This window comes from Toxotes jaculatrix, chromosome 2 (genome assembly GCF_017976425.1).
Source record: "Toxotes jaculatrix isolate fToxJac2 chromosome 2, fToxJac2.pri, whole genome shotgun sequence".
NCBI classification, from domain to species: Eukaryota; Metazoa; Chordata; class Actinopteri; family Toxotidae; genus Toxotes; species Toxotes jaculatrix.
In genome coordinates this window covers 29,301,940-29,313,667 of record NC_054395.1, presented here as the reverse complement: position 1 = coordinate 29,313,667, position 11,728 = coordinate 29,301,940, and the positions used below count along the sequence as shown (strand labels likewise).

Below are 11,728 nucleotides of genomic sequence, written 5' to 3'. Positions count from 1 at the left end.
TAAAAGACAGAACTGGCTGAGAACAAAGAGTCACACACACACACAAACACACACACACACACACACACACACTTAATAAGACAACTGTCTGCACCAAATCAGCAGGACAATGCAGCAGTACAGAGGTACGCACTGTTTGCACTTATATTTCAATGCTGTGGATTAATGGAAAAACATGATGGGAATAAATGTCCCAGTGTTCGAGGGAGCCCAGCAGGTACGAAAGGTAAAATACGGTGTAATTTTCACACGTGCAGTAAATCACCAAACATCGAACAGCAGCTGCTGTTAGCACAGGAACATAAATGCTTTTGCCAAACGACTCCCATATTCATGTCTCTTTTGAAAGCAGCCTGTCCCTGATCTGAGTTATTTAACAGTTCTTTCTTATACAACCTCAGTCACAGTTTTATTTGAAAAGCAAGACTCGAGGTGCTGGGTCTCATGAAAACAGCCAGATCCTAACCAGCATTTTCAAAACTGCTCAGCTCCTGAGGCTTAACACATTTCTGACGAATTGAGAAAAAGTCTGTAATGTTTTTTTTTATTCTCCAGATCCTCTGCCCCCAGGTGCACATTATTTCTTTCATTGTTATTTTTTTCTGGGAAGTTTCAGAGAATTTTGTGTGTGATTTACATTTCAGATTCAGACTCAGATTCAGAGACTTTATTGTCATTCCCTTTTACGTTCACGTATAAGGAACGAGATTTCGTTGCACCAGCTCATAGATCACAATAGTACTCAGACTAATTTTATTCCCATGGTGCTCCTGAAAGACACCTCCTGACAAAACATCTGCTCGGCTGCAAAGATTACTCAGAGCTAATGTCCCTGTTGAATGAAGCTGATCCCAATATGATCATTTGGTCAACCATGGACTTAAAAGTTACAACAGTTTGTTTTCATCTTGTGCAGCTGATGGGAGGAAACTAACGGAACTGACTGTTTCAGGTGGTTGTCAGTGTGTTGTGTTGTTATGGTGTTGATACTGTGCGTTTGTTATTTTGACACACAGAGTGTTTTCACTCTGATTTGTACGTGATATAACCTCGTTTTTACTGCTGCTGTGTTTTAGGACTTTGAGTCAGACGTGCGATAGACACCAAACGTTACCTTTTGCACGAAACTCCTCTTTTAATAACTAAAATAACAACCGAGTATGCAATGCATGGTGGGTAAAATCTGAGAGGGGAGAGGAAAAAAAATGGCAGAGGAGTTTCACATAGAGACACATCAGTTTTCACCAGGACGCTGTTTATGAAAGTCTGAAGGTTTATTGTTTTGAACATTTTAATCAGAACGACACGTCTAAAACTCGAGTTTACGATCAGTGTAAATGTGTCTGCTCACATAATTTGTTGTTGTTGTTGTTGTTGTTGTTGTTTACTTCCAGAAGCCGGCATCTGACTCAGTTCTGTATGGAAGAAGATGACTGGAAGCCTCAGCTCACAGAGTGAAGCTGCTGCACGCCTCCTGCCCTGTCTGCTCGTAATTCAGGTTAGTGAACACACTACACCGAGCGTGCACACACACACACACACACACACACACGCTGACACAGAGATGCACGCTCACGCACCTGTGAGCAGAAACAGTGTAAATGCATATGAAAATCCATGCAGATCCTCCCACTCACACGGACCCACAGACTGGACTGATTCCAAGAAAGCTTCACAGACATGAAACTGTGACAGGCAGATGATGTTGTGGCTGCAGCTCAGTGGGTACAACATGTTTGCCAGTAATCTTAGAGCGGGTGCTTTGATTTTGATTTCTGGCTCCTCCTGTCCACATGTCCAACGTTTTGGATAAGAGCGTCTGAATGTAAAGTTCAACTTTTTTGTCCCGGGGTTGGGGGTGGGTTTGTTTTGTAGCCCGGTGAAACAGAACACACACAGACTTGAGCTTAAGATACGTAAAACATGTCATAAAAAAACGTTAAATCTATCCAGAAAACATCCGACTCAGTCATCTCTGGTTAGAACTCTGGCACCTTCCTCACTCACCACTTTTTTAGATCACTGTCATCACGTGACTCATCATGAGCGTTCAGCAGTTTGATACGAGAGATAAAAGTATTACTCAAACCTTTGTTTCCCTAAACCGTCGTCCAGAGGTGAAGAGCTCAAACTCTGCATGTAGACGATGGAGAGGACACTGCTCTCAGGTGGCTGGTCTGTGGTGTAGCTGAACAATTAGCAGCTCACTGATCAACTGTTCAACTGTTTGCTGTTTGTTATCAGTGGAAGGTTATTTTTTCTAAGGCCAATAAGGATTAATCTGATTATCCATTAATCAGACAGATATTTTATGATCAGTCAAGGTGGCGTGTTCACGTGTCAGTTTGTCTGACCTGGAATCCTCATCGTTTCTCAAACAATCACTATGAGGATTATTTGATCAGCAGCAGGTGCTGATTCACTTTCAGACAATCAGCTAATTGATTGATTGATTGTGGCAGCATGTGATTGAGTTACAGTGGAAATCCATCATGTTTTCCCTCATTTGAAGATGGTCTGAACATAAAGGAGGCGTCTTTCAATCACATTCATTTACAGTAACACAAACCTTCTGTTGATGCACTGACGACAAGCGAGCGTCCACAAACGTTCCCTTCCTCTGTCTCGGAAAAGCAGCTTCGCGTTGGACAGAGAGACAGAGAGACAGCTGTCTTGATTTCTGAGCTGGACTGAGCTGCATTCAGGTTCATATCATATCACACAGAGCTTATTCAAAAGGACTCTGACACATGGACAATGACAATGTTCAGCCTGTTAGTAATACGTAAACATTAACTAACTTTAATGTATTTCATGAATTGCTCAATCAAAAAGGCTCAGTTTAAATTTCCATGAGCTGACTGATGCTCTCTGAGATTTCCACAGTACAACTGTACCACCGAGACTCAAACAAGCTGGAGAGTAAACTTCAGTCAGTCTGCAGGAGGAAGACGAGCTGTGCGAGTGTGAACTGTCAGGCCGCGGTGTTCCTCTTTAAGGCCGGTGGAGGATGCTGCGTTGGGGGAGTGTTCTCAGCCGACTGGGTTGGTGCCAGCTTCCTTATTTTGATGTGTGCACTGTAGCTGTTTCTGCAGAGGGTTACTGGCCTTTCTGCCCCCCCCCCCCCCCCCCCCCCCTCCCTCGCTCCAGTGATTTCAAGGTTGCGTCTGACTGTCGAGTGGAGGTTAGATCACTGTTAGACACCTCAGCTGGGAATCGTCCTCACAGGAGAGTTGCTTTAATTTGATCATTTATCCTAATCTAATACAGAAATACAAACTGAGGCAACGTGGATCAAGTTAAAAGTTGTGGAAGAAGCCAAAACATTTCACTGTGAAACAAGCTAAAGGAAAACGTTGTTCAGTCCGGGTCCAGTGCAATGTGTTCTCCTCAGGCTGGATCCCAAACTCTCATCATACACTTCTGGTTTGGGGTTGTGGTCTTTGATTTCAAATGAGCTGATGCAGGTTTACAGAAGCAGAAGACCAATAAAATGTGCTGCACGTGCGACTGAATGAGCTGAACAGAACACAGACTGGACAAATACCCCGTCATGGCTGCATTTACCCAAACGTAAAAGCACTTTGGGTGAAGCAACACGATGAGAACACGTAGGACATGTTTTCAGTCCAGCTGAGAGACTAAGCCTTTAATTCTTTATAGATTTTAAAATAATAGTAGCCTGATGTCAGAATTGTTATTGTAGCTGTCCATTTAATCCATGACTACACCAGGATGTACAGCTCGGTTTGTGGCCTTTAACAGTGAGTGACTCGAGGTGAGCACTGTCTCCGTCTCTGTCCTCCCAAACGTGTGGAGCTCCAACAGAGATTTTAAATAAACAGAACAGATGTTCTTCTGATCTGAGATCCCGTTTATTTGAGATGTTCTTATTGGACACTGAATAAATCCACCATCCATCCAGTCCACCACCACACAACCTGCTCTTATTTATCAGCTTTTTGTCACTGTGTGTTTTTGCACCAGGTCCCATAAAGAAAATTTTTTAATCACTGAAATATTTGGATGAAGTGGAACAAAGACTCTGATCAAATATTATCATGGAAAATGTGATAAATAATAGATGAGACCAGTCCTGTTACAGGCCAAACTTCTTTCATGCTACTTTCTTTTTTTTAACTATAATATTGTGTGTTTTTCTGAACATTGTGGGTCACATCCTCACTTGTCCTCAGGTCAGTGTGTTTACACCTCCTGCTGACATCTGCGGACCCTGTGGCAGCAGCACGCGGCGCGTTCTGGTCATGTTTGGACACTTCCTGCTTTTGAAGCCGGAGCCGCGGCCTCATGTCCCGTTAACTCAGGCCGGGTCTACAGGCGGGACTGGTCGTGTGTCGCAGCGGTGTATTTGTGTGTATTTAGGACTCGGGCTTCTGTTGCTGCTGCTGGGGAAGCGATATGGTTCCACGATGTGCCTGATGGTTTATTTGAGGAGGGAGGAAATGAGGCGTAGCGGTGCGCTTTAAGGTGCCAGAGGAGGAAAGACAGGCAGGATTCAAACAGGTGTCCGGTTGTCTCCCATCAGCCCGGAGGAGGAGGAAGAAACGGAAAAGGTGACAAAGAGAAGAACGGGAACGGGCGGATATTCGGAGTATTTTTCAGTTTAAAGGCCGTTAAACAGGCAGAGCAGTCCGCTAATTTCACCGCGCGTCGTTTCCTTCTGAAAACCGTGCGCCCCCTCCGCTCGGCGGTGATGGAGACCCGACAGACGAGCCGGGAGAAAGCCGTCTGTTCGCACAACTGCTCGTTTTAAAAGGAAGAAAAAAAAAAAAACAGGTGAGGACAGCGAGCCGTGCATCTCCATTCTCTCTTTCCTCCCTCAGAGAAGGAAGAGGAGGCGGTGACCGACATCCCCCACGGGACAGGCCGACCGACCCACGCTGCTAACAGGTGTGTCTGAGGAGGGCACACCGCTCCAATTTGCACCGCCCGTCCGGCCGGTCCACCCCCCCCCCCCTTCCCTCCGTGCCTCCCGGTCCGCTCCTGTGTCTCATTGTTCCTGCCAAAATTGCATCCAGGCGGGGGCTGGTTTGGAGTTAATTTCGGCCGTTTCGGCGTCGTCCCGGAGAGCGCTTATTCTTTTCCTCTTTCGGTGTCTTCGCAGACGATCCATTGGTGCGTAATATCTGAGGAGGAAGGAGGAGGAGGGAACCAAACGGCTTATTTTGAGACGTTAATTTAAAAAACGAACGGGACTTTGAAGCGAGGCTGTGTTTTTTTTTCTTGAGGAATGGAGGAGATTTAAAGGTTTGGACCGACCGGCTCAGAGGTTTGGAGGAAATTTTAAGATTTGGTTGATTTTTTAAAATTTATTTTTCACCAAATTTTTGTGGGTTCGCACAGATTTCGCCCCTGGTGGGAAAAAAAAAAAAACAGAAAGTCGCCGTTCGTCCTGTGGTTTCGGCGACGTTCGCTTGGCCTACCGAACCGAACCGAATTGTGGCGAATTTGAACGGACACGCAGTGGGTCTGTGTCAGAGACTCTTTCTTGTTTAAACAAAGTGCACCTCCCTCTATCATGACAACGAGAAAAGCCAGCAGTGTGGCGGAAATGGTGACCACCTCCACCACCACCAACCACCAGCACCAGAACCAGCAGAGGAGCCGGAGTCCCAGCAGCTACAGCGGCGGTGTTCCGGCGTCCGAGGCGGCGGCCGGAGGGGCGGAGATGTTCGGTGAATTTCAGGACTGGTGCCTGCGGACGTACGGGGACTCCGGGAAGACCAAGACCGTGACCCGGCGCAAATACAACAAAATCCTCCAGACGCTGCTCCAGGGGGACGAGGAGAACAGCAACGGCGTGTTCCTGCACGAGAAAAGCAACAACCACATCAACGCCAAATTCAAATTCTGGGTCAAGTCCAAGGGCTTCCAGATTGGGACCCTGCAGGACAGCAAGAACGGCTCTTCGGACAGGCCGGTGCTGTACGTCCCCATCAAGACGACGGTTGGTCCATCTTCCTCTTTCACTCTGAGCTGTGCGTGTGTGTGTGTGCGTGCATGTGTGTCCCGTTTTCATGTGTACTTTGGGGCTACCCTTATTTGCCTAAAGAAATAAGGTGTGTGAGTGTGTTGTAGCCTGAAGCTGTGCAACATAACTTCCCCGGGCTCAGTGCCATGGCCACAGCAAACACCTGTTCCATTACAGAGCTGAGCCTGTTAGTGGTTTTGTACCGGTGCTTCTTTCCGGTCCCGGTTGACTGACAGACAATACAGCGAAAAAGCAGCTCGCACACATTTACTCACACAAGTTTCTTTTTTGTTTGTTTTTTTTTTAAATGATGGCGAAAAGGAAGGGATGCAAAGAAAGATTTATTTTCATTTTCAGCTCATTTATTTATTTTGGCAAAAACTACAAACCTGCCAGATTCTATTTATAATGACATGAAACCAAGAAAAGGAAACAGCCACTGGCCTTTAACAGACCGTCACCAGTGACTCTATAAATATCTACAAGTGACTAAAAATGATGCTCCTGTTATGACGACTGTGGAGATAAAAATGTCAGAGGTATTTTGAAGTCATGCAGGTGCAGGATCCAGAGACCTGCGGGTTTTTGAATGTTGAGCAGGTCCGGTTTGGTTTGGTGGTGCCGGGTGTCACAGCTGGGACAGATGGGAATCTCTGTCAGAGGGAATTCTTGTTGTCCAGTTTATCCATCTCTCTTTCACTTTCCTCCTGCCAGTCAGACAGTGACCTTTGACCTGGAGTTCAACCCGCCATTCCTCCCTCGACTTAAGCTAAAGATGATGTGCGTAGCGTGACTGTATTTTCAGTTTATTTGTGCTTTTACACACTGCAGAGAGCCAAACATCCACAGCCACCAGCAAACTCAGTTGTGTTGCATTGTTGAAAAGACAAAGTACAAACGTGGACATTTAACCAACAGATTTTAGTTGAGGTGGTTTGTCCAGACCTGAGTATTTTCTAGTCCTAGATTTGATTGTCACAACTGATGGGAGCAGAATTATCATTTCATCTCGATTTGGTTTTTTCATAATCGATTTCTTTTTCTTTTCTGCACAAATTGCAGCATCAGTGATCAATACTAATCACTGACTGATGAATGTCCATTTATTTACAAAGTTGTGGAGTTTCTGAGCGGCACGGCTCCAAACATGGTGCACCTGTTGCTCTCTGCTTTCACTCAGTTGTTTTGCATCCTCCTCTTTTGTTCCCACGTCGTGACGTTTGCTGCGTTTCTAAGCAGAATCATCTGTATCTGTGAGATACATCGTCTGGTACAGCGTGTGTGGTTATTGGACAGAGGAGGTTGTGGCTGTGTGGTTCACAGCGTTCAGGTTTTACTCTTCATTTCACTGATTGCTTGTGAGAGTTGCTGGGAGCTGCCCTGGCCTACATGTTGGTGATAGAAAGCACTTGTTGACAGTGAAGGGCAGTGGAGTGGGATGACACACAGATATGGATAAAAGAGGAGAAAGGGGGGGGCCTCTTTGTGTGAAACAAAAACACTGTTATATTTAGAACCGAATCAGTCCGGTCTGTCTGTACTTTAACCCCCGTTTGTCTGTAATCTCAGACAGATGCTGAGAGCGGCTCAGTCTCTGCACCTGTGTGTGTGTGCAGACCGAGGCTCAGATCGGGTTGTTCAGATCGGCACATGGGCAGGTTATTGTAATGCAGGATTGCTGCGGAGATGTGAAGGGTTTGAGGTGACGGTTGCCGTGGTTACCACTCGGCTGATCTCACCCCGTCCCGTATCATTTCATATTCAGATTAGTATCAGGAGTATCGCACAGGACTGGGAATCCTCCAGCGGAGTTTATCTTGAGTAAATCGCTGTCCTCCCAGCTCTCTCTCTCTCTCTGAGTCCCACTCTCAGTCTTGGCAGCAGCAGCAGGTCTGTTGAGTCTGTTTAGTATCTGAGGATTGGGCTGTTTAGACTGGAGAGAGAGACACAGAGAGAGAGAGAGAGAGAGAGAGAGAGAGAGAGAGAGAGAGAGAGAGACACAGAGAGAGAGAGAGAGAGAGAGAGACAGAGACACAGAGACACAGAGACACAGAGAGAGAGAGAGAGAGAGAGAGACAGAGAGAGAGACACAGAGAGAGACACAGAGAGAGAGAGAGAGAGATCCCGCCTGTTTTCTGTTGAAATTACCGAGTGTCTGCGTACGTGTTCTATTCCTGATCAAACCTGGACCAGTGTGAGAGGGATGAGGAAAATTCTCCACGTACCTTCAGGCCTTAGGGCTGTGCAGCGATCGTGGATGTTTACTGCGCGTCACGCTGTGTGGCACGGCTCTAATAAAATCTTGGTCTCAATCTGTGTGAGACAGTATGAGTTTGAGGGATGTCAGATTAAACCTTGTACGAATGTAAATATGAAGATATGTTTTTATTTTTTCGGATATTGGGGTATGTGTTGCTCTCTGCCAAATGTCTGTCAATAAACCGGTGACCAGCTAAACCTGCCCATCGTATGAAACCACACCTGAATGTTAGCTTGTGGGCAAAGCAGTGTGATGGTAAAGAGTGTGTGTTTAGATTTTTAGCTGGCAACATCAGTTGTTCACATTTCCAGAAGAGTGTGGAACTAATTTATTAGTCTGGTCCTCATTCAGGGGAAATACAAAATCTGTTTGAACTGATTTGTTGGCAAATAGAATATATATAATATAACATGATCAGATGTATCCTTAAAGTCTTAAATGCACCAGTGGAGCAGTGACTGAGCAGTCACGCTCTTCATCTTTCCCTTTAAAAACAAAACTTATAAATAAAACGTTTCAGGCTTTTATGCCTTTAGCAACACAGGAAGTAAACATCAGATGATGGTAAATGACACCAACATTAGGAAAGATTAAACGTGTGTCATTTGGCGTGTTTCAGATCTGTCAGCACATACATGTGCTCCGGTCCTGTCGTGGTCTCGTCCCCTAGCTGTTGAGTGAGGTGAGAAATCCAGGCCTGCGTGTGTTGAACTACACGGGATCTTAATGTTGTGTTTATGGTTCAAATCAGCGTCCTGCTTTCTTTCTGTGTGCGTCGTGCTGAGCGGGGTCTGACCTCACTGCAGCAGCAGCTCATCAGACGGTGACAGTGTTTATACACTGACACTGATACACAGGGGTGTGTGTGTGTGTGTGTGTGTGTGTGTGTGTGTGTGTGTGTGTGTGTGTGTGTGTGGCTCAGCTGATCTCTGAAAGTATCCTCCTCCTGAATGAAACAGAAATAAGAGTAAAACACACGCGTGAGACACATGACAGTTTGAAAGTAATCAGAACTGATGGGACTAATCAGACGACTTGGACATGGAATATTAATGAGTTAAAGAGACAAAGAGCTGCTGCTAATTTCTTCCTCCTTTGTTCATCGTCTTCATTTCTTTTTATCTTTGGTAAATCTCATCATTTAAAATGGCTTCATGAAAACCTGAATTAATGTCTATTCATTTATATTTTAATAGATATTTTTGACCCTTGACATTGTTGGAAATATCATATGCATCAGGGGTGAGGATGACCGAAGAGTCATCACGTAGGTTCGCGTTTGGTGACGAGACGTTACGCTGATAAACTTTTCCACTGAGTTAAGAGTTAAAACTGAAAGGAGAAACTCGTGGTGTGATGTTTTGTAGAAGCATCTGATCAGTCAGACACACGCTGCTCATCTGATTGTGTAACATCTGCTTTGGCCTGTTTACCCTGAGCTTTTATTATCTGAGAGGTTTGGTCCTTCTTAAATTTTAGCTGTTCACCCTCCGTTTGTGCTTGTTGTTTTAAATAAACGGGTTTTGTGCAGTTTGCCTTAGCTCACCTGAGTCAGCTGCAGAGAAGCAGGTGGAAACACCGAGTGTGTGCAGCTCAGAGGGAACTGGACAATCAGGAGAATCACACACTAAAAACTGAAGATGCTCGTTACTGATTGGTGTCAGTTAAAATCAACAGTTTAATTAGAGCTGTAAATGAGAGCACATGGCGTATTAAACTGCAGGGACCATAGCAAACCTGCTTCGACTGTGTTCACAGTTAACACTCTGTGGTTAAATGCTCTAACCCGTCAGTGAAACTGTCTCATCACTCACCATGAAATGAATGCTGCAGAAGCTTCATGGTGTCGACCAGGTTCGGGTTCAGGCGCCTCAGCTGGATGAAAGGCCGCTGTGTTTCTGCGAGCTGCGTCTCATCACTGGAAAAAATAATAATAATGTAAAATAACTGAGTGTCAAACATCTCTGACACCTGAAACTACAAAATGAGTCAGATGATTCGGTTGATTCATAAATGTGCGGCTGTGTGTGTCGCATGCAAATAATCAAAAAGTACTGTGACTAAAATATATCAATAAAATTAACAGTACTGAAAAAATACTGTGTTAAATAGAACGTAAACATAACAATAAGTGAAACAGGTTTTATGAAGAAGAAATCCTCAGGATTTATAAAACTCTAACACATTTTTGGACTAGTTGCAGGCTTTTTTGTCGTGTTGTTGTTGACTAACAGCCTGCAGACAGCAGTGGAGTGCAGCTGGTTAAATGTTAGAGCCACATGTTAAACGTAGCATCTGTACACAGCTGATCTGAAGCCCCCGTCTGTGAATGATTGTGTTAACATGGCCTGTAATTTGGTCTGAAATGGATTATATAAATAACAGTATTTTATTTTACCCTAATCTGAATAAGTAAACATAATCCAGTGTGTAACACAGTGTCGAACAGTCCACTTTACATCCCACTAATCCCATTTCTGTGTTCTACACATGGAGACGTCCAATACACACTCTGTAAGAGGACGTTACTTCCTGTCCGTCTTTCCTCTCGCTGTCATCAGTCTTCTTATCTTTGTCTGCTTCGTCACTGAAGACAAAAATATTTGGGACTAGTTTCATTGTGTGACTCAAACACATTCGCTGTCGTCCAGCTGTGACGTAGTGACCCGCGATGAACTGCTCTGCTTCGCCGCGATGGGCTCAGCTGTTGTGGTAATTATAGTAATGTCTGAAGAGTCATTCTGGCACATCAGGCACATTGGTAACAGTCTCTGTTTGATAGCGTCAGCAGCGAACTTGCACAGTTTCTGTGGTGCAAACTGAGTCCAGGCTCCAGTTAAAGAAGGAAACGCTGAGTGGTTTGTTGGGACTAATAATAGTTGGTATCAAGACACTGATGTCAAGTGCATGTGATGACTGCTTCCCCCCTCTTCAGCCAGAGCTGTAGTTGGAGTCGGGTTGTAGCAGAACCGTTTGTATAAAGAGTTTATCAGTTTCTCTGTGGATCACAGGTGCATTGCTGTGTTATGTGTGTGTGTGTGTGTGTGTTTATGCCCACTGTAATCGTCGCACAATGAAGAGGTAAGTAACAGCTCTTCTGCTGAGAAAACACAACCTCAGCTCCGAGCTGACGCCCGGTTTGAGCTCTTGTTTTAAACAGTTCACCACAGTTTGTCCTCATGTGGTTCTGGACCTTCAGATCACAGCACACGTGTCTTATTGTTATAAGGACATTGACACAAGTGTAGAACATATTAGATGTTGTCAGGTATAACACGCTAAGGTTCAGGGCTGGACAGTCCACAGTCCAGTTCCTGATCCATGTAGAAGACGTGGCTGTGAAGATGCAGCTCTGTTCTTGTGCTGCGGTGTAATTAGTTAGCTCTAATATTATAGTGCAGCACGATAAGGCTAAATGTCAGCTTAGACTGTGATAACACACACAGCACAGATTAACTGGAGGTGCCACTGCTCTG

General features: G+C 45.0%; 1 protein-coding gene across 1 annotated transcript in view; it reads left to right on the top strand.

The window, feature by feature from the left end:
- Window positions 1–5,351: 5,351 nt before the first annotated feature.
- Window positions 5,352–11,728, top strand: part of LOC121194188 (nucleolar protein 4-like) — a 107,261-nt gene continuing 100,884 nt past the window's right edge. The window contains exon 1 of the mRNA XM_041056879.1: window positions 5,352–5,968. Coding sequence (XP_040912813.1) covers window positions 5,540–5,968 — 429 coding nt within the window. The 5' untranslated portion in view covers window positions 5,352–5,539. The remainder of the gene's footprint in view (window positions 5,969–11,728) is intronic.